At 38.7% G+C, this 27,461-nt stretch overlaps 1 protein-coding gene across 1 annotated transcript in view; it reads left to right on the plus strand.

The window, feature by feature from the left end:
• PTPRN2 (protein tyrosine phosphatase receptor type N2) overlaps nt 1-27,461 on the plus strand; it is a 634,832-nt gene that overhangs the window by 569,199 nt on the left and 38,172 nt on the right. The window contains exons 15-17 of the mRNA XM_066200727.1: nt 3,198-3,345; nt 10,857-10,930; nt 19,102-19,179. Coding sequence (XP_066056824.1) covers nt 3,198-3,345; nt 10,857-10,930; nt 19,102-19,179 — 300 coding nt within the window. The remainder of the gene's footprint in view (nt 1-3,197; nt 3,346-10,856; nt 10,931-19,101; nt 19,180-27,461) is intronic.

A 27,461-nucleotide genomic window follows, 5' to 3' on the forward strand; every position in this document is an offset into this window, starting at 1 on the left:
TTGGGATTACAGGACTTGCCTTGTTGTGCACATATTGGTGAGGCTAGACCTCTGCTTTTTTCAGCAGGCTTGAGGAGCATTACAATAACAGTGGTGACAACCTCTATTTATTTTACCTGCTGCTCTGGGACAAGGACAATCATGTGCATGTTTGACATGTTGGTAATGAATTTCTTTCGTACCAGGCAAACGCTGCAGAATATCTCATCAAAACATCCTAATTAAGGAGTGGATTTGAGTAGACACACAATCTCTAAAATATCAGAAGTTCCACTCAATTTAATGTACATCCAGCAGCTCCCAAGAGAGTGTTTCAAAATCACTAAGCTTCTGTTTAGCAAAGTGGGGATGAGCGAAGGGGCTCTGAAGGACTGTAAATGAAAGATTACTTAACTCTAAGGGAATTGTCTGGCTCCTGAATGTTTTAAAGCAAGCTTCTTTCTCAGTAGCTTTTAAAAATGTGTGTAAAGCAGATGTTCATATGGGGCAGAGCCTTCCGTGGGTCCATTCAAATAATCAAATACCTCTTCAAGGTCTGTCAGGGAGTGCCCGGTGAATCTGATCCCTGTGAGGCAGGAATTGATACCACACAAAAATGGTTGGTTAAAGTAAAGATTTCAGTGTGCATTCATTTGAAAATTCATGTCTCTTTACACTCAAGATTACCTGAAAAATTATGGTAAAAGTAAAAGCTTTTAAAGAGCATTGAGTTATTTAAAAGTTCATGTGCAATAAAAGCAGCCAATTTGCCCTAACTGTAAACTTTACCTTAACTGTGTCAGATTTGGTGATTTAAAAAGGAAATTAAAATTCTGTTTAAAATACAATCCTTGAAATCATCAAAGAGACAAGTTAGAGTCAACAGAAAGCTCCTTACTACATTCAGTCCTGCCTTAGGAATCAAATGTTCATGGCCCTCTTCCTACAGCTTTGTGGACCTACCAGTATTTTGGAGAGATTCAGTGTTGGCAGATCTGCATATCTGCATAAAATGTCCCTGAAGTCTGTGGGACATTGGTGGATGGGCATGTCAAAATGAATCAGATTATAAAGCTGGTTTAAAATGGGAAGATGCTACAGGCTGGTCCTTGACTGCCTGATCTCTGCTGCATGCTCAACAGCTGCTCTGAAGCCAGAAGTCTTGGCTCTGTGGTATTGTAAGATTTTGCTATTTTTTCACTTTGCCTCATAAAAATTCCTCCTGCTCTGGAGGGATTATCTTTTTTTTTTCCCTGTGATTTCAGTATACATATCCAGACACGGTTTGCTAGGAGAAAAGTACAGGATCCTTAGCCTCCCTCCTTTCCCCAGTGGAAACAGCCTTTTGACAAGGACAAAGAAACTATTAGAGTATGGTTTCCTCCTGTTAACTCGCAAGTTAATGCTGGGAACATGTTACCTGACCCACACTCTGACACATGGCACGGCCACGCCACTCTCCCAGCTCCACATCTGTCAGGTCACAGCTCTGTCCACTGCACTGCTTCTCCCTTCATTATAGAAAAGAAGCAATCACACAGTAGGTGTTTTGATTGTATCTAGGCCACCACTATTTTTTACCTCCTTTAGAAACCTTTCTTCTAAATGCAATATCTTTCTGTGTCCTTAAAGACATCCGTTCTGGAAGCGTAGCTTCTTGAATTGGTTTTTCAGAACCAGGTTTGATTTACAAACCTTGTGTAAAGATGCAGGCGCCCGACAAACCCTGCACCAAACAAAGCTGTGTGTCAGGGGCTCTTTTGTGATCAAAAACCTGTTCAAGCTGCAAGAGGGAGCTGTATCCTGCCCTGCCAGCCAGGTGGGAAGCGCAGTGGCACAACAGCTTTGCCGGAGGACAAGCTGCAAGCTTTTTGCACCTTCTGTTAAACCTGTTGAGAGGGCGTGAGAGCCTTTCTTCTTTAAAGCACATTTGGGAAGAACAATTCGACATCACAGGGATTGTCTATGGAAAAGGTTTTCTAGGCAATTAAAGTGCTTTTTATACATTACAGTGAATCCTTTCTGGGAGCTTTTTGTAGACAAGGTTTGCTACAAATTGGGCTGTATTAGTGAACGTTCCGGCAACAACAGCTGTGACTGATGTTTGGGCCAGAAGCTCTGTTATTGACCCCAGCCCTGAGCCTCTCTCCTAAACAGTCTGTCCTTTTTAAATCTGCTTAGGAATGTTAATTTCAACCTAGCTAGTAAAGGCAGTATGGAGTTTAATTTACAAATATGGACGGGGTGCAATGTGAGATGGTTCTCTTGCTTGTAGTAGGAGAAGATGGCAGGCTCTCCAAGGTAGTGCGCCTGTATAAGTAGGCTTAATGTACCAGGTGATTACTTTCTTAATTTTCCTGTTAAAGGGAGGGGAAGATTTCTGGGTTTCTTCACCCTTCCTCCTTTCTGCTGTCCTCCCCTCACATACTTGGATTATTTTCTGATCTATGGGGCGAAGGAAAAGGGTCTTGGTTCACTTTTCTCAAATCTTTGGAACTGAATTCCTATCCACTGCTGGACAGGAGCTCTAGCCTTGGGAGATCTGCAAAAGCTTAAGACCAGCACCAATAGACTTTGATGGCCCATCATTCCTTCCACAGTCAGTTTTCTTTGGTGATGATTTTCCCAACATTGTTAACTGAATGCAATGTACAATCTTTAACAGCATACTAATTAGCAACAGCTCCTCAGTTCAGGATCCTCTCTGTGCCAGTTCATCTGCAAGATGAGTTTCTGATAACCCAGTGCCTGAGCCATGACAGTTCAGCCTGGCAATTTTTAAATTCCTTTCAACATTTCTATCACTGTAGTGACATGCAAACGTGCTTGAACTTTAGTTGTAAAATCCTTTGTTTTGACAGAAGTTGTTGTTTGTAGTAATTTTTGTCAATGGAACTTTGCTTCTTTTCCATTGCCTGATGAAAGAGCCATTTGGGTTTATATTTTCTAGGTACTGAAGAGGAAATAATTTCCTCCTAAAGCTCAGGGACTGGATGTTTCATGCATTTCCTCTGTGTTACCACTGGTACATTTTATAATTCTTATTTTTTATAGCACAAATAAGCTTGAAGTTAACTCTCTTAAGTACATAAATGAACCTTAAAACTGAGCCTCTTTTTCCCCCAAGCTCAGGATTCCCATGCTTTGAGAAACATCCTTTTAGCTTAGCTTTCAGCCTAGCTAAGTCAATGCTTAATGCAGTACTCTTTTAATTTCAGTCTTATATGGAGGATCACCTGAAAAACAAGAATCGCCTGGAGAAGGAGTGGGAAGCTCTGTGTGCTTACCAGGCTGAGCCCAACGACAGCACCGTAGCACAGCAGGAGGAGAATGTCCAGAAGAACCGCTCACGGGCTGTAGTACCATGTATGTACACTTCCCTTTGCATCATGTCATTTTAACTTCTCGATACATTCCCCAGTATCCTTTGCAGAGTGGTGGGAAAGCTGCAGAAGGCAGGTAAACAATGTGGAGTGGTTTCTAAGTGTACTGGAAAGCTGTGGCTGCAGCTATTGGCTGCGTGCATGTCCTGTCGTCATATTCTGTTTATCACCTTGGAAGTCACATATATGTTACAAAAATGGACAGCTGTGCCACATTACACTGCTGCTGCAGCTGTGCTGTCTCACAAAATTCCATAGCCAGAGTGATTTTCAGTGCTGGAATGTACTGTCTGTACAAGAGTGACATCTGTAGCTATTCAACAGAAGTCCCTTCTTCTGACCAAGACAAGTTGGTCTCTTGTCCATCCAGCAGTAATACCAGCAGTCTGTAGGCAGAGCTAGATGATCTGTTTATCAGATACTCGGCTGTACTGAGGGAGCTCCTTTAGGCTTCAGCGGATGAGTCTGCAGACTGGCTTTCCTCTGCAAAGCTTCTCTAAACATACAAAAAAAAAGTAATGATTAAAAAAAAGGAACGGATGCTTATATTCCTACAATTTGCTCTTTCCTGCAAGCAGCACCTTTTGAGCTTGAAATAAAAGTAGCATATTTTTCCTTTGCAAACATATATATATATATATATATATGTATCTCATAGATTACCTTGGTAGTGTATGGACGCATATTTCATTAAGCAACCAATGAAACAAAAATGAAACTGAAAATATATGCACAGTCCACAGCAACCAAAATGCTCTCGATCAGTGTGCCCACAATCCAGCTGGATAGCTTGGCAAACATATATAGCTGCTTTAATTTTTAAAGTACCCTGAAAACATTAATTTTCCCTGAGAGACTCTTGAGTAAGTAGTATTCCGCCTTTAGAAATGGGGAAATTTCTATGGGGACTGGTAACAATTTGAGTAAATGTCATAGCCAGATTTAGAGTGAAGATTCTTTGGAAGGACATGATAATTTAACTGAGCCCATCAGTCCCTGCGTATTTGCTTCAGCAGGGTTTGTCTCTTTTGTTTATGTGGTGGCTCTTTCTGCAATACTTTTCTACTCAGGAGAGGATTACAGCAACTTGGCAGTATTAATTCTCCTGAGTAAATATGGTGCTGGTCAAAAGCCTGTTGGGGCAACAGCAGCAGTTTGTGATTTCCATGTGTTTTGGGATCAGGCTTGTTGAGAAGTTCTAAAGAAGTCACCATGAAAGTTGGAGTAGTGCAAGCCTTCTGTGCCCTTTCACATCCTGAAAAAACCCAGCACTTAACTGGCATGATAGACAGTGAAAATTTTCCATGAAAATATGCATTGATCCAAGTTAATCTTCCTGCTTAAAGCGTTCTATCAATATGGACTTACAGTCAGACCATCTTAAGATTTTTCAAGTTCCTACTCATAAATTAAGCTAAACTAGTTTTGGTTGCTGCCACAGAATCAGCTTGGGAGCTACAGATGTTACCAGAAATTGGTGCTGGTTATTTGACTGATGTAGAAACTGTGTCTTCATGATACAATGAGCTATAAGATACAAACCTTCAGATTAGACTTTTCTACCTCTGAATCCAGAGGTATCATGGCTGTGACAGTGCTGAAGAGCAGAGATTTTCAGCTTGGGTGTCACAGAATCATTTGGGTTGGGAAAGACCTCTAAGATCATCGTGTTCAGTCGTTAACCCAGCACTGCCCAGTCAGCACTATACCACGTTTCTGAATATCACAAGTACATGTCTTTTAAATACGCTCAGGGATGGTGACAGGTAGTCTGTTTCTTTTCATCACATTTTACTGTGTGGATGTATTAGCCAGCACTGACCAGCCTTTGGTTCTCTGCCATTGCTTCTTCCATGGATGTTGTTATGCCTGTTTTTCCCATGTCTGGGTCTAGACTGAATCAGTGCTGCCTGAAGGTGATTTGGTGAATGTATTTGGACATGGATAGGGTGACTGCAATTTATCTGAAGTTTTGAATGAAAGTTTTTAGTACATTTAAAAGGGTAAAATGATACATTTGCTTTGTTTTTTCAGAGTATAAACTTCTATTACCAATATTAGTGCACTGGGAATTTTCCTTTTTGACTGAACTGCACAGAATTACCTGCCTTTACTTTCTGAAGTTGCTGTGCACTGGAAAACAGCTGTCATGTTATATATATTTAAACTACTTACTACTTTGTTGATGGGTGAAAAGTATGGCGTAGAGTTTAAACAATATTAAATTTTGATAAGGTGGTGGTTATTCTAGACTCTAAGATTAGACTAAGATGAGAAGGCCCACTTTGCCCACTTTTTTTTTTAACTGGGTTAGACATTGAAACTATAGCAAAAAAGCCATAAATTTGCTTCATAATGTATGAAGAAACAAACCTGATATGTGTTTGATATTCTACAGAGTTGTTATGCTGCATTCAGTGTATTCTTACAGAGTAATGCCTTGTTAGTGTTTCCTTACGCCTTTCATATTCATAATCACCTTGACAAGGTAGAACACAATTGCTAATTCACATAGATGATTTCCTCTTAGAAAGGCTTCAAATAAGCTTTAATATCATGTTGTATTTGCTTTTTTGATTTTCTTTCTGAACCACTCTTGAAGTAATACAATATTATTTTTACTGATTATATAACTGATTTAATTATTATCACAATTTTATCATAGCTTACTCTTGTACCTAACTTTTCTATTTTCTATTCTATACAAACAGCTTCTAAAATACTTGATAGCAGAACACCATGGCACTGCACTTAACTCATTACTAGTTTAAAAAATACTAACAATTCAAGTTACCTGGACCTTCTAGATTAACAAAACTGTATCCTTTATCCAATCAAGAAGCAGATTGCTATAATTTAGGGCACACGGTGTTTATTTTTAGTGCTATAATTTAGTGATGTCTATTTTGTTTATGAATGCATAAGCAGCTCAAGAAAAGCTTTCCAATTTTTTTTTTTCTCTTTTTGCATCTCTGAAAAATAAACCCATCTCAATAGAGTCAATACTGTATGTTTCTATTTAGGTTCACCATGAATATATGCAGGTATTTTAAACATTTGGCAAACAACTTTTTGTGGTGAACATTATCAAAAACTGTCCACCATAGCCGTGTCCATGGATCATGGTATATATTTAAGCAACCTGCCTATCTCTGTGCTTTGCCTTTCCTCTAAAGGAAAGCAAAGCATTTAGGGGCAGAACGTGCACCCAGATCTGAGGCTTGTTTGCCCAACAGCCTGGGGTTGTGCACCAAAGATGGGAACACCTGAGCAGGGGGTTGTGTGCTTTATCCATGTTACAAGTGCATGTGCAAATACTGCCCTGAAATGAAGGAACTTGAGCAGGTCAGAGCAAAGAAAAGTTCCATTTTCTGCAGATCACCTCTAGACAAAATAATGATAATCAGCAGATTATGATTTTTCATAGTCGTCAGGCTGCACCACTTTCATTCCTCAGTAGTTCTTCACTTTCTTAATTCGGTGGGGTCCTTTGTAGAGCTTTGTATGAAAAAAAATCAGTCTAAATCTAGAAGGAAAAAATTTAGGATCTAAGCGGAATGTGCCAGGTTGATTGCTGTAAGATTTGCCTTATTCTGTGATGCCTGGATTCAGACATCCCAAATTTGCCCATAATCCTACTTTTCAACCTTATGTTTGTTGGTTCTATTCCTTCAGAAGTATCTGATTAAAAGGAAGCAAAAGACTTTTACAAGATTTCAATCTCCATCTGACAACAAAAATAATCTTCATTAAGTTGCAGGGCCACTGTGAGAGAAATAAAAGACTGAGATTACATACTACAGTAGTATTAGTCACTGTTTAATAATTCAGATAGTAATGACATTTTATGCTCGACTAAGTTGTTTAAGCAGAAGAATCCAGTGTTGTTTGAGATGCCTTAAGTACTCCAGGTACACAGGCAGAACTAGTAGGTATAACACCAGCTCTGTGGGAGACTTGTGACCCTCCTGCCTGATAACCCAAGCGTCTTTAGGACTCTCAAATATCGGTAGAAACCTACACTGAGGCATTGAAACCAAGTTTTCTGGGCATGAGTCTGTGAGACTGTAGATCAGGGTTCCTGAATTTCAGTGTCTCCATGTAGCTGCCTCCATATGAGCTAGGTGTCAAAGCTCCTGATAGAGCCAGCGAGGAGCCAGTCACTGCTGTGACACCAGGAGAGCTCTGCAGTGGCCAAAGATGGTGTTTGGTTTAGAGTGAAATGAATAGCTTTAGGATGCCACTGTGTACCCTATGTGAGCTTCAGATGCTGGTCTAATAGGGTAAAATTCTTGGGGTGTTGTGTCTTGTCTGTTTTCCTTGTGCAATGTCTCATTTACCCTACAGTTTCTCAAACAGTCCATGTTCATGTTTAGCTACCTAAATCAAGCTCCATTAACCACTTCACATGAAGATATCTATGTGTAGATACCAAAATGCAGCTTTTTCAGTCTATAAATTGAGATTTATATACTGCAAACTCATGTGTGCTTGTTTATGTCATGTCCTTGGTGCTCTATCCTCTCTGTTTTATAATTTATATTTCACGTGTGTATAAAATGGAACATTGTGCTGTGTTTCTCTGGAGCTACAGGTTAATATTAACCTTATTTAGGAAGCCTCTCTCTGCCACGTGTATCTATCTATACATTTTGTTTTTCTTTCAGCTGCGGCTTGGGTGCAGCAATAGCAAATGCAAAGCAGTTCAGCATTCAGCAGCAGCTATTGTAGATACTTAAAATGATGACGAGTTGTAGCTTGTCCAGATTGCAGTAGCTAGTAACAGTGTTTTTCTTTTTTTACTTCCTCTCCTATTTCTTCATTCATCTTTCTTTCTCATTTTTTAGATCGATCTAATGCATCTTCCTTTTCTGAAATACCTTCTTTACTTGTATTTCCTGCTTCTCCTTCTTCTGACATAATCAATATACAGTTTAACAACAACAACAGCAAAAAAAAGAAAAAGAAAAAAAAAAGAAAAAAGCAGCGCTGTACATTCAGCATTTTCCCCATAGTTGCTCATTGTTAACATAACAATCTGGTGTCCATGGTATTCTCTTGGTTTTTTTTTTCTTTTCTTATTCCCCTGCCTGTTTCAGAAGAGCTATTATGCTACTTCCGAGAAGCTTTGAGGTGATAACAGGCATAGACAAGCACAATCTGTTCATTGTCAATATGAATGTTTGATGCTGAAACTGAAGCACACATGGGTGCAAACTCTTGATATATGCAGAAAAACATGTACAACCTTTTCTGTACACTTCTTTTTTTCTATGAGCAAATACAAAGTCTCAACATCTTTTCACTACCAAAGCCTTAACATGTCTCGCCCTCTGATAAACCCTCCAAGACAGCAAGATAATGACATGACACACTAAATCAGAGTCTGGGTAAAACACTGTGTATTTAAAAAACAAAGATCCTGAAGTTACTGATCTCACGCCTGACTCTTATTGGAGAGTCACCCTGACATCTGTTTGCTAAATACTGATGAATCACTGTCTGCTATCTCTCCTTCATCGATTTGAAAACATTTCACACGTTTCCTTTGGTGATTAGTTCAAACACCTTTGCTATTCAATGGACAGGGCTTATCCTGAGTGCTTGCTTAGCTTAAGGTATGTGAGTGACCACATTTAGTGCATGTAATCTGTGTATCTCCTTCGAAGCCTGGAGGTTTCAGAGCTGCAATTCTTCAAGCACTCTGTGACAACGCTCATTGCAAAACCTCCAATAAAAAATACTGGGTAGCCCAAAATCTCAGGCTTCAAAAGTTCATATTTATGTTTTGGATTTTTTTGTGCAGTGGTGCCAAAATGGGGTAGAAATGAATAATGTTCATGAACATATTCCCTTTCTTGTCTTCTTCATCCTTGGACCTTAGCAGGGAAAGTAATTTTATGTGAATAGTAAAGAATATATCTTCAGTTCTTTGACATGGCTTGTTGATCACTAATCTTATTCCAGGAGAAGATTGCTGTCACTGTTGATTGAGATTGAGTGACAATGAACAACTCTTACAAACATCCCTGTCTTGCTCATCTATTGAACTTCCATGGAATTATTGTTGAATAAACCTAAGCAGAGCCCAAACTCTCTGTCTCTGCCTTCCTGTATGGTCCTTAGAATGTTTGATAATTATTAACATAATGATATGCACTTAACAACCAACTTGGAATACTGGTGTTGAGTGGTGTGACAATGTACTCTTGTTTTGTCTATTTGAAAAAATCAGTGGAAGGATCCTCAGTCCTCTCAAAACATCAGTGTGTCTGTGTTCAGCTGTAGAGGGTAACAGAAAGGGCAGCTCCACAACCTCTTTCTACCATATACTGTGCAGGGTAGCTTTCCTGGGAAGTAGAAATAGTGCTGTTTGTGTATCAGGTACGAGTTGTTTGAGATTCATATGTAGACTTAGACGTCTCTCAAATTATCTGAGTGTGGTCTGGGCTTTCTCTCTTTAGTCAGTGGAAAGAAATGGCATTTCTTGAACACAATTTGACCTGTTTGCGACAGCTAAATCAAGATGAAATGATTCATCACATAGAAACATTTCTCATAAGTGGGTCTGGATGATTGGAAGAGATGCAGACACCTGCATTGTCTTTGCCTAAGTGTAGACAAAACCCATCCATTATACATGTTCTGATGTAGAAATAATAAAAATAAAATAAAAAAAAAAAAAAATTAAAAAAAAAAAAAAAAAAAAAAAAGGACTAGAGTTTGGGGTGTACCAGCTTAAAATATAATAGAGCCAGTGCCAGTAAAATTACAAGTTAAAAAGTTATAAAATAATCTTGATGATGGGCAAACAACATGAGAAAGTCTCCTATGTCCAGAACTGCTGTTTTCTTTACTGGTATCTGAAGTAGCTGTAGTAACAGCAGTGTAAGATGTCTGTGTGTGCTCCAGTTGTACTTTTAAGTGAAATTGTTGGCATTTCCTCTCTCCCATGATCATCTCCAAGTCATATTGTCTCCCCATGTCACTAGTGGAGCACACACAGCACTGGTCTTTGACAAGGACAGATTAACTTACTCTCTAGCTCTCAGCTGTACTTCCATGGTCCCGCTGTTCATATTTTAGAGAAGCCAGGTGGACAAAGTCCCATTACCTTCCCTCTTCCATGACCCTGCCAGCACAGGAATATACTATGTTTGCTATAATACTGGGGGGGTTTAGTCATTTGCCTAGTTTAAATCTTAAACTCCCTGAACAGATTCCCCTTTTTTCTATGAGAGGTTGTAGCACATCACAGTGCATCTCATGAAGACAGGCTTTGTGATGCTGAGCTTCTGGAATATCCCATTGCTTCATTCCTGAGTCAGGCTGAGATGCTGTGGCTGTATGAACTCTATGGCTGGGTTGGGAGTCAGAAGGAAATATCCTTTCTGATATTTACCTGTCTTGAAAAGGCCATTAATCTGATTTCGAATTGTCTAACGTAAAATGGGTAGAATACTGGTATAGAAACTTTTGTTTTCTCCTTTGCAGATGACCATTCCAGGATATGTCTGAAAGGTGAAAGTAGCCATGACAATTCAGACTACATCAACGCCAGTCCAATTGTAAGTATGGTAACCTATGAGAAGTATTCCAAGTAGTTATCTTTGCCATTCCTTGTTGTCAAAATAGGCTCACTCCAGGCACCTCACTGCTAATCTCAGGTTGTGAGCACCTCACAATGCTGGTGATTCAGCCTGTCCTTTCAAATTTAAGAGAAATGTATTTGCATGCAATACCCTTGAAGTTTATTTGCTAAGAAAAAGTCAGTAGATAACCCTCGTTCTACCTTGTAATAATGTCAGTTTTTCTGTACTTGATATTGGATATTATTAACTTACAGATTATAAAATTCAGTGCTTTACTTTAGTGGAGCTTTTCCTTCTCCCAAGAGGTAAAAATAGCTCCTTCTTTTTTTTTGCATTGTCCTACCAGCTACAGTAGGGGAGATGGTTTCTGTAGGCATGGAGAGCTGAGCTCCACAGACTTCTGAGCTTCTTCTGCATTAGGAAGTGACATTTTCTCTTACCTTTCTTCCTCTGTTGACTTAGTGATGCACAGTCTGGTGGTTCTGTAGCTCTCCTGGTTCTTCTCTGGGCTTGCTTTTAGAAAGCAAGAACAGGATCCTCTAGCCCCTGCGTATTCATTCCAACTGCAGAGTACGTCAGTCCAATTTTTGTGTCCAGGTACTCCAGTGTGGCCCAGCTGCCATTTCCCCTGGCTGTATGAGCTGAATATGAATCCTTTTCTTGTCCATGAAAGGTGATATGGAGAAAAGTTCTCTGTTTGTAGACACTGAACAGGTACTGTCAGTGGCATTGCCCTGTCATAGCATCTCAATGGAAGTGTCAGGATATCCATGTGAAGGGGGAAAATGGCACTGTGTCCTTGACCTCTGTGTGACTGCTGGTATTGCAGTCACTTTTTCTCACAGTTGTTGTTCACATTAATTAGGCACCAAAAAGTTATTATAGGGCAGCTCTGAGAAATAACTTAGGAGGGAGAATAAGATCTCACTGCAGTGGGCTGTATTTGCCATTACTGGCTCATTTTCCTGGGGAGTATCACTCCCCCAGTTAAATGACTTTGTGTGGGCAAGGCTGCTGACAATTTGCAACAGCATGAAATTACAGGCTGCTTCCTTCCAATGTTGTTGACAATACTTTTTTTCTTAAAAAAGCCAACAGCTACATAGAAACTGTTCCCTGATCTTTGTTTCAGCAGAGTTCAAAGCTTCATTTCCTTCAACACATGAAAGCGCATTATTCAAAAAGGGAAAAAACACACAGAAGCCAAAAAACACCTTTGGGATATTTTTGTCTTTGGCTTAGGGTAGAGGGGAAACCAGAGCACCTGCATGTTGAGGCATTGCCAGTTTCCATTTCAGAGGACAAGGGTAAATAGGCACAGATTAGAGTTTTCAGGCTGCTTTTAGGTATGTCTCTGACTAGACCAAGCTCTATCTGGCACCAGGATCAGGGGATCACAGAAGGTCATGTTCCAAGGAATATGCATCCTGTTTGTAAAATCATACACAGAGGTCCAGCTCGAGGGCTTCTGTGCTCTGTTTGTGTGTTCAGGACCCAGCTGGTGAGTTATGTTTGGTCAAGCCTGCATCTGGTAGTAGAAACTGAGAGGTTTTGTGGGAAGGACAGGAGTGGGAGGTGATAAGTGGAAGTGAGATATTGTATTCTTGTAAGAGCTTGGTTGTAATTCACATGGCAACAACGTGGTATCAAAGTGGAGTTACAGCATCTGTAGACAGTGCTAAGTCGGGTTCAGTGTTGACAGCAGTACAAATGCTGGGTTTTTACTGAATCACTGGGCTTCTGCAACCTGCCCAAAAGTCTGTGTAGACACAGCTTAACTGGTTTTAGTACACAAATTTGGCTGGAGAAGGGGGTAAATTCTTGCATGTGTGTATATGCCTGTTGCACTTGTAGTTTTGGATTATAGTGTAGCTATTTCTTTAATTACATTGTAGAGTAAAGTTTTAGATTAAGTAGTGTTGGAAGTGAAGAAACAGGACTAAGATGTCCCATTGACAAAACTGGGAAGAGGTTAGCTTTATCAGGATGCCCAAAGGTCATGCAAGCCCAAGATTCCTCCCACAGCTTTAACTCTTGGTGTTTTTACAAAGGGTTGTAATCTTGCCTTTCCATCCAACTCTTAATAAGGGTCCTTCTGCAGGGTTAAAACATACTCTTTTTTTGTGGTTTTCCCAGAGTCAGGAATTCTGTTCAATACAACAAGTCGCACTGATGAACCAAAAATTCTTACGGCTGTTTTTGTATCTCTTACAGGAATACTTCTATGCCCAGAAATAAGTGGGTTCTAAGAAACAAGTGTTTCATTAGATTGGGACAAGTGCCCAGTAACTTGCATAGCCAAGAAAAACTGCCAAGAAAAAATTTCAAGTTCCTCTGTTTCATGGTAGGATAGAGACCCTGCTGTGAGAGGAGAAGTCCCACAGCTTGATGTTTGTGTAGACCTGCTATTCCAAGGAAAGAGATGCTGCAGTTAGTTACCTGAGTTTGCTCCACTAAGCCAGTAGTCATTTTGCTATTTTGAAAGCAGTAGATCAAAATGTGTTTCCTGAAGGTGATGCACTGGGGGGCTGATAGGAGGAAATCCCTGCTTTGCAAGCCCATGGTCTGGAAAGATTCCCTGCAAACTGCTGAATTTCAAGCCAAATTAAATATCCTCAGATTAGTGTAAACATATTTGTTAATCTTGTGTAGTTTTGTATAATGAGGTCGAATATAGAAGTGGCAGAGATATTCAGTCTCTGTTCTCCCCACTTCAAATGCCTACTGCAATATTGAATTGGGCACTTGATTCTGCAATATTTGCTGTGTTTATACAGCTAGTGAAGCCTAAGTTGGACATATGTGCTATTTCTACTGCTGTTTACTTGAGATCTTTTCTGCTAGCGCATTTAGTCAGTGTTTGTGTAAGCACACTGTAGATGTGGAGTATCAGTACAACTGCTTTCACTCTCTCTTGCAAGAATCCTGCCATTTCTTTCCTTCAGACTGTTCTAACTTAAATAACCTCAGTAATTATCCTGTCAATACAGTGATGCTCCTGGTGCATTTGCTCCTTGCAGTGCTGGTGTGAGGAGTGAGCACTGTCGTGAGATGGGCATGGAGAGCACAGGATCAGTACGGGATGAACTGACTGGAAGAAGCTTTTTCCTCCCCATGTGTGGGAGCTGTCTGGTGCAGGAAGAGTGTAAAATAAAGTAATTATATTTGAGCTTCAGAGACGGAGGCTGCCAGTCCTGTACATGTTGCTGGGTATCTCCAGCTTCTGGGTCAGTGGTCCAGTCTCCAGCTGGGGCTCATTCAGCCTTCTCTGAAGTCTAAATGAGTGCAGCAGCACACCGTAAAAAAATCCCCATGCTAGACAATGAGCTGGCCACCTGCCCACGTTTCTTCCTTTTTAAAAAATGCTGACCCCCCTCAATACCTCAATACCTCACAGTAGGATGTGAAAACTGGGGTTATTTTGGTGGCCTCACTACAGCTGGGAATGGGCGAAGAGAATCAGAAAAGATTTAGTACAAGTTCTTCCCATATGTCTTTTATTTCACTCTAGCATGAGGCCAGGCAAAATGAGTCCTTAGGGTAAATTTGCAGGGTAAAAGTGAGGTAGAAATCTGTTTCCCTCTTCTCTGAAATAACATAAAGTACTATGATAATAACTCTGGTATCGGCAGCTGAATGAAAGGCTTGCAATTACAGCACAAGGAGACCCTGACTGTGCAGAATAAAACTGTGATAATTACTTCTGTCATATTTGTACTTAGTCCTCATTAAATTTCAGGAAAATCATCCAGTAGTAAATAATGTGCAATCTTTGCTTTTAAATCAGAGGTCATGAAAGTAAATGGGAAATTCTGTTTTTCCTCATAGGGTGTCTGAGAGAGAAAAAATCCCATCAACTGCATTTAAAAACTCTGTTTGCTTATTATTGAAGACACCAGACTGAGGAATGTCATTAGCATGACAGTTTGTTCAAATACAGCATACAAATTTCATCAGCAAGAATAGACTCTGAAATTCGTAATGGCATAGGCAACCAGATTTGCTCCTTTCATTCCATTAGGGGCTAAAAGGAAGGATTTAAAAAATTGTTTTAAATTTTAATTCAAACATGGAGATGAGGACTAGCCTACCTTTTTAATTTTAATGTTGAGGTGAATGATTACAAAGTTCATCTGCATTTGCTGGATACGCTTTCTTTCACAAAAACAAATACACTTCTTTTAGAGACTGTCTGTACTTTGTGTAATAAATATATGCCTAGAGGTAGATTTTCTTTGTGTTGCAAACACATGAAGTCTGGAATCCACACAGAAGCTTGAATCCATATGAATTTTTAAGGTGTTAATCAGATTTCAACTTTCTTTCTGTTATATTTGGTCTACACTGGATTTTGTTCTGATCTCATGATTCAGGAATATTTCAGATGGACTCCGAGGATTTAGATGAAGGTAAATATGGTGTGACTGAGACCATATCTCACCCAGCATCTTTCTCTGTGGAAAGTAAAGATCTGACAAGCTGAAGGGGAGGATAAAAGGAAGGAATTAATCAGTTTTATTTACATGAAATTTCAAAATGGTCAGTGATGCCTATTGATACTTTTACTTCCGTTTGCAGTTTTACAAGACTGCTTAACAAGAATCTACATGTACCACTCTAAAGTATTTACTCCCACAATGTATTGATTTTTCTGTATTTCATCAGCATTATCAGTGAAATCGTGCAGCAGCGCAATCTCTGTCAAAAACTGAACAAAATTCAGCATTCTTCACAGAATCCTTGCAAAGTCTTAGAATAAGGCAGCTGGATAATAGAATTCTTGAAGGACGAACCAGCTTTTATTCTGTAGTAAAGCAAAGGTGGAACCCTGGTCTGATATTAACAAGATGCAACCAGTTGTGATAATGTTCTTCATATATTTTCCTACTTTAAGGTACTCTAAGTCAGCTTATACAACGAAGCCCTGTAGGAAAACGTAAGTTGTGCCACTAAAGTTTTCTCTAGTTTTTCTTTTCCTAGAAGAAATCTCATTGCTCCTCCTTTTTCTTTTCACTTGCTTTTGATACAGGTAGTGACAGAAATCAGTACAATCAATTGCATGGCTAGTAATAGTAATCCTTGACCCCTAATACAAAAATCATGGAAAAATAGATTGAAACATTATCACCAGACTTGCCTTTGCTGTACTGCAGCAGAAAATGAGAATTCCAGCATAGTAGAACAATTGTAATAATTGTAAGTTTTTCTTTCCAACAATGGCTGTTCGATCCCATCCTGATGTATGCCTTGTGAACTTGATGCTTTGATGTGGAAATAGAGGTAAAAATAATGTTCTTTTTGAACAATTACTATTAGGGTGTTCTCTGAAGGTTGTTCTGATGTAAAATGTTAGCAAACAATCAATTTTTGTTTTAATACTTGATTGTATGGAGTCTGGAGTACTCCATTCTTCTCTGGAGAATACATTTTCCATTTTATTTTCGTGAAGTGAGAAATTTGAGGGATCCTTGAAAGAAGGTAATGACTACTGACATAAAAAACCAAACCTTTTACTTGATCCTTGATTAGTTAGTTTAAAACTCATTACTGACTTTATTTCTTTATTCAAACTTCTGTTAACTTTGATAGATTAAGATGCCCTTGGTGTTCTTGGTGACCTTGAGAGAATAAAAATAAAAAAATAAAAAATTCAAGAACTGTCTCTTGCCATCACCTACTCACATTAAATTGAATGTGACCAGACTAGGGAGTTTTCAGACTTTTCTTGAAATACATGTTCTTTCAAACAGTGCATGTAATACAAAATTGATGAAACCAGGAATTTCATTTAATTAGTTTAAACTTTGCTCTTATTTTTTTTTCAGTTAAAGATCATTTAATAGTGTGATAGCATTTTCTGCCATTTTCTATTTGCTCCAAGCAAGAAGAGTTTCTGCTCATAATTGTTTTTCTGTGCAACACAATGTGCTTGGAATGTAATAATTGTAATTGTCTTTTGAATTATTGTTAAACTGCTGATATACTTCACTCTGTGCTTATTGTAATGTTTGCCACGTTCCAACAAACACCTTTGTGACAGAGGTTGATTAATGCTGAAATGCCAAGATTGGCCTATTCCTGATTTATCAGCTGAATGCTGAGACGTATTTCCTCCGTGACAGCACTATTTGCATCATCCTTGATTTCTTCTGCCTTTGTTTTCTGGCATGTCTACATTAAGACAAAAAAAAAAAAAACCAAAACTGTTTAGGAAGAATTTGATGTAAATTATATTTTTTCTAAAGTTTAGTGTATTTACTGTTGGTTACATTTCTGAGCCAAGCTTTAGCCTGTTGGAGAAGTGATGTCATTTTTTGAGTGGATGCAACCCACAACAGTTTCCACTGGGAGTAGCACATCCTCCTTGGTGTAGGTCAATTTTTCTAAGTTAAGATTTTTAGTTCCAGCATAGGAAATCATTTCACCACAAGTTAAAATCCTGTAGATGTTTGGGATTCAAAACAAAACAACAGCAAATCATTTCGACTGTAATGGAGAATAAAAAAACCCAGCTTTTAAGCTTGACTTTGCTTGATCACATTTGCTGTTGTTTTCAGCTCTGTTTAGTTCAGTGTCTCAGTTCTTACAAAACAAAGCAAAACAAAACAAAGCGAAGTTGCCCCTTTTGAAATGTTTCCTAAGGGCTTTTTTGTTAATACTGATTTCTGAAGAAAGCTAGTTTTCCTTGGTCTCAAAATACCCACAGTAGTAAATGTCCTGCTATCAGAATTGCTTTTGTCAAAAGGCAAGAAAAGCAAGGTTGAAATTTGTTGTGAGCAATTGCTTGGTGGAAAGATTTATTTGCTGATAAGAGAAGCATCCCAGTGAAACTTGGAATAAAATGATGGTACTATAGACATCCTGGTCAAGGTTTTTTATAACTGTGGGTGGTGAATCAGAAGTAAGCTTTTAGTCTAAATGGATTCAGTGACTTTTACCTGTGTTGTGTTGTCATGGAGAATTTTAATATTAAGTCCAGCTTAATTATACATCAGAAAATTAGAAACATAAAAGTGTTCTCTTCCTTTTTGCAACATTCATCATATTGTTGTTCCATTAGAATAACTTACATCTGTTCTTTTATGGTTCTTCCCTCTTTTATGTTGCACATAATTATGAGGTGCCTTCTTTTACGCTGACATGTACCATCACTGAAAATTTTGATAGGCTATGAATAAATTCAGGAGATGCCTGTTAATGCAAATGTGACTCACATTCATTCTTATTCAGATCTTTACTTATAGAACAGAACTGTGTATTGAGACAAGTTCTGCCTTCAGCTACATGGGTATAAGTTAACTCTCACCAACTTCAGTGTCACTGAATCACACCCACACATCTCAGAGCTGAAATGGGTCTCTTTTCTTTATGTTCAAAGTTTTGTCCTGCCCAGTTCAGGGTTAGAAAGAGTTTGTTTGTTTTTTAATCCTATCAGCAGATCTTCTTTTTCAGCAGAATGGGTCCTAAGATTTAGAACCAAGAAAACCACCCATCAGTTCGAAAACATTCATTGTAACACGCTAATCCTATTTACTCCTGATGGCTTTGTTTCTTAGATTCTTTATTTTTTCTGCTCAGTGAATTTTCTGCTCCTTGAATTAAACGTAATAATTAAGGTCTTTAAGCACAACTTCCTCCATTGAGGCCAAATCCATGCATTTAGATAAATCAGCTAACCAGAAAAAGCCAGAAACTGAATTTGTTCCCCATTTTTGCTATTTTTTAGTTACATGTGCCCTTGACTGGCGTGGTGGAAATGGAGAACATATTTAGTTGTGTGGAGCATTCTTAGCATTCAGTGTAGAAAAATGTTTCAAAAGGTTCCTAGGTTGCTATGAAACCCCGAGTACTGATCTCCAATAAATGCCTTTGTCAGGCACCATAAATGATCTTACTCTGCATATTGAGGACATGGGACATTGTTCATCACGTGTGCTGATATTCATCTGGTCATCAGTCTTTTGGGAGAAAGCTTCTCCTCTGAGCTTACAAATAGAAATAAAACACTTTGCTTGCCAATAAAGGATGGAGGGACATGACGATCCTTTAAGAATTCCCTTCTTCTGCCCTCACATACCTTCTGTCTCTAACACTGCAAGGGATTTCCTTTAAATAAATCCAGTTTGTGTTCTTCTTCCTTATTCCAGATGGACCATGACCCCCGAAACCCTGCATATATTGCCACCCAGGGCCCTCTCCCTGCTACTGTCGCTGACTTCTGGCAGGTAAGTTAAACATCTCTTTGAAAACTGAATTTATATCACAAGATTTCCTGTGCTGCTTGAAATATTATTTGTGTTAAAGTATGTTGTGCTTGAGTCGCTCTAGGTGGAATAACCTTAATTCAGACATCTTTTTAAAATTTAGTACATGGATATTCAAGCCATTTATGTATAAGACAAGCCCTGCTAAGGAATAGTTTATCTGAAAATTATACTGAAAACCTCAGGGCAAAGTATTCATATTTTAGTGCCTGGTCTCTGTAATTAAATTACTGCCAAGGATTCAGTGATTTTTCCGAGGGCCTGAAGGGTGTAGCCACAATTCATTGTCATTTTCCAGATCAGAAAGGACCCAACACTGAATGCCATGAACTTTCCATTGAAATCTATTCCGCACGTCCCAGGTCTCGAATATGCTTAAATCCCTGTGCATTTCCCCTAACACAGGCAGTTAGGACCCAGCTGCATAAATTTAAGTAGGGTCAGAATTTTTTGCAGGATTGGGGCCAAAAGGGGTAGTTACTGATGCACAGTTAGGAGCTTACTTTGTGTGCAGGTGTTTTAGAGCTGGTGCAGCTCTCAGATTCAGACCAACACACGTTGTCAGGGTAGATGTGTGTGATGGTGTGATGGGTACGAGTGTTAGATATTCCTTTGGAAGTGCAGAGCTGTTTCTGAAAGTTTACAGAAGCTGCCTGGGGAGAAGGCCAACTGGGGCTTATTATCAACATGAACATATGCTTTTATTTTTTGTTTTGCATTATGAATTTAGAAGTTTTTGTTCTGGAGATACCAGAATGTCTGTGTGACAGTCTCAGAAATGTCATTGTATTTTAGGAGCTTGCATCAGTTGAAATTATCTCTTCATCTGCATCACTTGACCTATCATTAGACAGTATTAACTGATCCCTCTTGAAGACTCTTTTCATGTCACAATTTTTCTGATGAGAAATCAGGGCATTTTCCAAAAAATTACTGACTTTTGGGTGCTTCGATATTGAAGTGCTCAGTCCAGGATATTCTGGGACTGTTTTCTAGAAAGGCAGAGCAAATGTTTTCCTCTTGAAGTCAGGTGAACTTTTGGTCTGGCTTAAATTTTCAAATAACTTGTGATTTTTGTCTTCACTGTTTGGTAATTAGCTAGAATTGAGAAGACTGATTTTTTTTTTGGCACATGGATTCCTTCTTACAGGCATGATACTTGAAAATGTATTTGTTAAGTTACACATGCAAAATCAAATAGTATGTTACCTATTCTTTAATGACATTTTATGATTTCTATGGCCCAGGTTTTTAATGGCTTATTTTTTCATATTTGTACATCTACATTGTGTATACTTTGACCTGTAAATGCCTCTTTACATGTTGAAAATACATGTTCTCATTTTTAAATAAGGCATTTAAAAAGCCCACTTTAAGTAAGCACTTCAGAAATCAGAATCAATCATACAAATATAGTATGAAGGATATAATTTGTTCTTCTCCCACACCAGTTTGAAAAGTTAGGCAACCTGTTTGCATGGTCACAGAGGCTACAACTTTGTTTCTTAGTTCTGTGGCACAATCTTCTTCATTCCACTTCATACTTAAAAGAGCTCTTTCTTTACTTTCTTTCCTCATGCTATTTTGTGTGGAAGAGTGTTTCTTCACTTTCCTTCTGCTCTTTTTGCTATTTCTCATCCAGTAATCCATCAATGAAAGTTCACTCCAGCTCCCCACCAGATTTGCTGTAAGTGTCTCCTCAGAAACAGTTTGGGAGCTGTGGTTCAGCTTTGGTTTGAGTTATGGCTGTGTGCATTGCTGATGTGATGCTCTCTTACTGTTTCTTCTGTTAGGTTCCATACAAAAGGTGTTTTCTAATGTTTATTTTGATGATGTCTGTCACTTCAACATAACAATCTATGCCAGTGTCCTGGTTTGGTCCATTACCCACTTTTCTTAACTTCCTGCAGATCACATTTCAGTGTGCCAGTTCTTGTCCCAGACCTTTCACACAACCCAGGGTATCAACCAGATGTAATAAACAGGCCAAGAGAGATGAGCTCCTTGCAGAACACTGCATCCACAACCACTGAAAGGACAGAGATCCAGCACACAAGTCAAAAGCCACAGCTTCAACATGTTGCAGTTTATGCCCAGTTACAGGAGAAAAGTTAATTTCTATTTTTCACTTAATAGTGCCTATTTTAATGAAAAGCATAGGAAACCTGAACTTGCTGTGGAAAATAGTCTTGACTCCTGTAAGGGCACAATCAGTTGATATTTACTTGAATACAGTTTTATGGTGCTTCCATGATGCTGCCACCAGGGATTGTTTAAAGATTCAATTATTCATTCCTGATACATCTTCCCAGTGGTTCTCCTCCCTCTCCCTCCTCCACTTAATGCCAGCTGTTGCAGAGTTGCGTCGCTTTTTCCCCATTTTGTGCTCAGTGAAGCTCTTTTCTGACTGATAGTGAGAAGAGTGACTGACTCCACAGAGATCTGGGACTATTCTGCTATTCCTTGTCTAAATACACAATGTCATGCTTTAGCAAATCCAACAGAAACTCTTGGAGCTTCACGTCACCTTCCATGGCAGTGTTTACTGGATGTATTGCTTCTTATTTTTCCAGAGATATAGCTGCTGAGATTCCCAAGAGCCAGGGTGCACAGTGGGCATCAGCGACTTTGTTGTGTCTTGGCTGAAAGGTTGCCCCAGCAAGAACCTGTTGTAATTGTTTTCACTCCTGTGGGCATTTCAAGCTGATTTCTAGAAAACTCTTATCTACAGAGCATTTGTTTTACTTGAAAGTGTAAGGCAACTTTCTCAGCATTTACAACACAGCTGATATCCACAATGAAATCCAAACTGCTTCTGATCTGTGCTGACTGTCTACATTTCAGGCTCTCATTCCAGATACAATTTCTAAACCAGCTTTCTCTTAAACTTTCATTATATTCTCCCACCAATCAGTGACTACCTCTACAGTGGCAAGCAGTCTGGCCTGCTATGAATGGATTTGTGGAATGTCACAATACTTTGGAGGTTTTACCAAACAGATAATTTAGTTTTGAGCAATCTTTTTTTCTAGTTTTACTGGCAGGCCTCTCTGAAACCTGCTATGTTGACCCAGTGCCCAGTATTTTAGTGCAAGTACTATTAGACACTTAGCAATCAAATTTCCATTTACTCTATTCGAGTTGCCCAGATCCAAACAAAGGTCATAGTTAGCTCAGTGCCTTTGCTTTCTCAAACTAGGTGGAGCTTTTTCATACAACATTGATGATGCTTGGTCCAGGCTCATGTAGTTTAGCATTCTTAGTACAGGTGAGCAGATCCAAGCCTAGTAACCACTATGAGATTGAAGAGGCACCAGTTCCACTGATCTCACTTGTGACCACTTTTTGGAAGATTATGTCTTTTTGGTGGGGTGGAGAAGAGTGAGTCTCGTTCTTCAGTACCAATTACCTTGAGCCACTGGAGTTGGCCATTAGTCTTAGAATTTTCTGTAAAACTTTCTATTCATTTGGGTTTCCAAACTGACCTGAGAGATCAGCTTGATGGGAGTTTTTCTTTCAAAGGCAAAATTTTTGAGCTGGAGATGGTCCAAATACCTGGATATTAGTTATTTGCCAATGGTGTTCGAATTTGTAGATGTTGTAAGAAAAACAATGATAAAAAAGGTAATCATCTTACACTGACTTTTCTAATGGCAAAAACCATCCATGGTTATTTGTGTCCCTCCAGCTCCTCAGATTCTTGGCATAGCTTCTGTAAGTCAGCAAGTGCCAAGTTAGTTCCAACTTTTCTGGCTCACCTATTTCTTTGAAAACTTTCTAGCCTGCAGGAGTTGTGTTGTCAGTCATCCCATTGATCCGTTTTGCCACAGGGCTTCCTAATCTGTCTGGATGCTCTGTGTTTGTGGCTCAAGCAGAGATTTCATCTCTGCCTGCTTGTCATCTCTTGGACCACTCTGGAAATTTTCCAGCCACTACGTTAATTAATTTTGAAAAGCCTCCAGCTGATTTAAGTATTCTTTTAATTTTATCTGGTCTTGTTTGCGTCTCTTTTTACCAATTACTATTTCTGAGAAATACATCCTTCATTGATTCTATTTTTGTTCAGTGGGAATTCCACCTCATGATTCCCTTTTTCGAAAACTGGATGACTGTCCTCACATGGTATTAATCCATTTTTACCTGAGTGGTTAAACAATTCGTCAGGTCTGTGGGTTGTTTTCTTCTCGGTTGGAAAGAAAATTCATTCTCAGGACAGGGTTTTGCTTTGATAGAGTTCCATTTTATTTACAAAGAAAGAACAGAGTTTTATTTCCTTGAACAAAGACTGAATCAAATAACAGTCAATAACTTCTTTTTTTCCAAAGCTCATTCACCCAGTGTTTTACCCCCAACCTTTCTTTCAGCTTTTCTTCTACCAGGATCACAATTTGTCGAGCTGTGCTGGTGGTTTCTTTATTCCTTTTACGCATTTATGCTGCTTATCGGGATTAATCATCTTGCCTTGATTAATGCTCTCTCTCTGCATTAAGCGTATCAGTTTCTAGAGAAACTCATGGGTCCATATGCTTCATGTTTCTCTTGTTTTTGATGATAACTTCTGTAATTTCAGTTATCAGGCTTCATAAAAGAGTTTGCTTGTTTCTTACATTTATCTTGAATGAAAGGTGATGATTTTGTCCAGCAGTTTCAGTGAGATTTCACTCAGCTCTTTCACATAGCGCTATTAAAATTCAACATCTCTTTGAACATAATTCAAAAGAAAGAGGATGTAGAACATTTCTGATCTATAACAAGTTTTCGCAGCAGGAGTTCCATGTTGTGAATAATTCTGGAGGCATAAAATTTTATTATTTTCAGTATGTGCTGAGTTATAATTCCACAAAATATTTGACATGAAGTACATGTCTTAACTTCCAAAGTATTCTAAGAAGCAAGGGATGATAATATGCAAGAAACTATTTCTAAGAGTTAGGATACTTAAAACCAACTGTCCTTTCACTGAAAAATTGTTCTTAATTATGCTGGTTTTATAAATTGCATGTCTGCTAAGGTTCGTCATCTCCAAATGGAGATTTCTGTAGGAGGCCATAAATTTTTCCTCTGGAAAATACCCCATATCATGTTTCTTTCATTAATCTACCCATTTTTTCCCTTCTTTCCCCTCCTTTTTGGAGGGAAGTGCATTTTCATGTTGGTTTTTTTTTATTTTACCATATTAAATGAAATGGGGGGAGGGGACATGCACTTTCTGCCAATGCTTTAGTTGCCTTAGAAAATGAAATAATATGTGATACAGATACTTCTGTAAGCATTTGTTGTGCTCCTGTGATGTCCTCCCTCCATGAAGAACATAATTAATCATTTTCTGAACATTACAGAAGTTCTGCTGAAGGGGTAGAGAAGTATGATTTTCCTCATTTTGCAAATGCTGAGTAAGGTACAGTACATCTGTAACAGTAAGCAATGAGAGTAAGTTAAATACAGTCCACACTCGTAGTGGACACACAGTTTAGACCAAAAAATCCATGGGTTTTGCCCAAACAGATCTGTAGCACAGGCTACAATAGATAGCCTGAGCCTTTTATTGTATATATCTATTGTATATATCTGTTGTGTATATATAGTGTATATTATATGTATATATGTATATAAATAGATCCCCCAATGCCTTACTCTGACAAGGATGACAGAGCAGGTGCCACTCATGAACAGCACTAACTCAGACAGGAGCAGGAAGGCAGACTTCAAGTGCTGCCCCTTTGTGGTTGGGATGCTCCTCTAGGAAGCAAGGAAAAGCTTCATCATCCTACACATTCTGAATCAAACCCATGCTTTTCCTTACCCCATCTTTCCTCCGCTACTTGTCAGTACATGAAATATTCTTGAAATTGGAAATGCTCTTCAGCCTTCTTGTTAATGCTGCCTGAATCTTGCTGACAAACAGAGACCACACTGCTGTCGAGGTTTGCACTCTTGTGGCCATAGTGATTGGGGAAATCTAATCTCTGTTCCCTTGATTATTTTTTACTTTTATTACAGGACCATTAAATGTGAAGTACAGATGGGGTCCCAAGAATAAAGTCCATAGCCCTAATATGAGCCAGGGAGTTCAGCTGCCACTGGAATTTTGTTGCCCCAGTCCTGCATTTCTTAATCTAAAACTATTTTTAGTTTTCTCTACCTCTGTTCAGGAGTAACTTATCAGCATCAGTCAAAAAAACTGACTGTTGGTTTCCTCCCTGATCACAACAGCATATTAAGAACTGATTCCTGAATCACAGTCTTGAGGACGTGATAAATCTTTGCATGTCTAATCAGCAACACTTGCTTCTCTCTTCCAGTTTTGGAATTCAACAAAAGATATACAAAATACTGTCAATTGACTGTTTCCTCTGGAAAAAGGATTAGTCATCAGTAGTCTCCAAGGGCAAATCCCAGTAGCAGGAGACCACGTCCCTGTAGTTGAATGAGTCTTCCAGCAAAATCAGTGTTCCAAACCCATGGGCTGAGTAAGAACAACTGTACCAAACCTTTCTCTGCTCTAAATGCTGATTTCTGTGCTCCCAGTTCAGCATGTGTTGTGGGTGTTGAAATTAATTTACAGACTAAATTATTCTTCTGCATTTTGTTCTGTGCAGACACAGTGCTTTCAAGCAGTTGTGATTCCCAAGTTTTATTTTCTTTGCCTGGAATGGGACTTCCTGCATGTCTAATCAGTTCTCACCTTCAGAAAAAAGAGCAGATGAAAACAACAGAAAGCAATTCAATGTGTAAAATATGCATATTTTAATTTAATAAAGGAAAAACAGCAAGGGAGACATAGGCACAGAACAGTAGCCCCTAGAGCTCTAGTAACTTGTCAAGCCATGAGAAATAAATATAGCATTAGAAATTCCATAGGCGTTCAGTGAAGGAGCCTGCTTTTACCACGCTCCCTTCTAATTATGGCTCTGGTTGGAGAAGGCACTTAAAAATGGTCCCTTAAAATTTGTACCCCTTTATTGTTCAGTTTCCACATTTTCAATACTGAAGGAAAAGCTAATTTCTGATGATTTTGGTGGACTTTTGCTCGTTAATGTGGTTTTGTCAGCAGTGCAACTCTAAACAGAGCTCATATTTAAATTATTTAATAATAAGGCTTGAGTTAGGAGTCTACTGAGAAGAATAAGAGCAGTTTATGTCTCTAGGAGAAAGCAGAAAGAGAAATTATTGCAACACATACAGTCATCTTGAATTTGCCTTTCCCGATGACTTCCAAACAAGTGTTGCTGCAACAGCAGGGGACATAATGTAACTGTGTATTTATATATGGTCCTCTCTGAAGACATTTTTCTAGCTGTAGTCAGATACTTTTTAAACAAAATACAGATTGTTGACCATTAATCTTTCAACCTACAGATTTGCTTAACTGCCAGGCACAATTATGATTTTGCAAACAGCAATTCTGACCTTGCCAGATTTGACCCGTTTCATAATAAAATTATGTCATTTACAAACAAAATACTTCGCAAAAAATGTTCACATGACTTTTTTACTGGCATGCATTGTGAAGCTCTAGTTGGTAACAAATATTTAAATTCAACCAAATTTTTTCCTTCAGTTATAAGATTTTTTTTTTTTAAAGCCTGAGAGACGTCACAGTGGAGTTAATTATTTTCACAATATGTAATGGGATTAATGTTATCTGATGCAGCAAGGGTTAGTAGCTTTCTTTTTTTTTTTTTTTTTTTTAGAGTCAGGTTTATGCATACTGAGTTTTGATTATCCTTAGAAATTATTTGGGTTCTCTTTGCTGGTTTATCTGCTTTTCGAAGTCTTTGCATTTACCAGTTATACCATTTGTATGGGAAGCCTAAAAGACGGAAAAGGTAAATTCTGTAGTTTGCTGGAGGTGTCTTCCAGAGAGCAGCTGGTGTGATTAGCATGTTATATTTAGTGAACTGGCTGGATTTAACTGATTATCCCATCTATTTTCTACTTTTAAATCGCTGAATTTTAGAAACTTCTCCACTAGTCTCCATTAAATGAAGTGTCTGGACAGAGCTCGTATCTTGTCATTTCCCCATCACGAAAATGACAGAAATGACTGAAAAAGGAGTTTGGGGAGAATCATTTATTATAAAAAGAAGGTTCAAAGTGATGAAGTGTCTGAAAACGGAAAGGAGCTCATATTAACCATTTTATTTACAAGCTGGTAAACAAGGACATTTCTTTCAAAAACGGATGTTTTGTCAGATTTATGGCAGTCTTGCAACACTGTTTCTGCTATTTGTAACTTTGTT

The sequence above is a fragment of the Chamaea fasciata genome, unplaced genomic scaffold, assembly GCF_029207755.1.
Source record: "Chamaea fasciata isolate MVZ Bird 193981 ecotype frontalis unplaced genomic scaffold, bChaFas1.0.hap1 SCAF_1, whole genome shotgun sequence".
NCBI classification, from domain to species: Eukaryota; Metazoa; Chordata; class Aves; order Passeriformes; family Sylviidae; genus Chamaea; species Chamaea fasciata.